A 422-nucleotide genomic window follows, 5' to 3' on the forward strand; every position below is an offset into this window, starting at 1 on the left:
AAAAAAAAAGAGACTGCGTCAAAAAAAAAAAAATGGAAGGAGGAGATGGAGATGGAGTCGTGGGTGGGAGAGAGAGAGAGAGAGAGACTAACGTGGGGAGAACGGTGAGGAAATCGGAAGGAGAAGAAGCGGAGGAAGAGAGTTTACGGAGGATAGAGATGATGAGATCGTCAGGTAAGTGGTCGAAATGGTTGACTAGTGTGTTGTTGTTCTCTAACCTTCTTGGTTTTTTGTTGAGATGCGTCGTCATGGAAGAAAGATTTTGAGTTTTTGATTTGTTGGGGTTGTGGTTAAAAGATTTGAGAGGAGAGTGGAGGAGAGGAATCACAAAAAGGAAGTAGTGTACATTTATAGGCAGGCACACAGGTTATTTTGTTTACATGTATACAAGTCGTGATTAAGAAACTGATTTCGCTTTGGCT

At 41.7% G+C, this 422-nt stretch overlaps 1 protein-coding gene across 1 annotated transcript in view; it reads right to left on the reverse strand.

Moving 5' to 3' along the window:
* The window catches only part of LOC104725562 (F-box protein At5g50450-like), a 2,035-nt gene extending 1,613 nt beyond the window's left edge, over nt 1–422 (reverse strand). Inside the window, exon 1 of the mRNA XM_010444235.2 lies at nt 51–422. Within this exon, the coding sequence (XP_010442537.1) occupies nt 51–250 (200 nt within the window). The 5' untranslated portion in view covers nt 251–422. The remainder of the gene's footprint in view (nt 1–50) is intronic.

This window comes from Camelina sativa, chromosome 11 (assembly GCF_000633955.1).
Source record: "Camelina sativa cultivar DH55 chromosome 11, Cs, whole genome shotgun sequence".
Taxonomy (NCBI): Eukaryota; Viridiplantae; Streptophyta; class Magnoliopsida; order Brassicales; family Brassicaceae; genus Camelina; species Camelina sativa.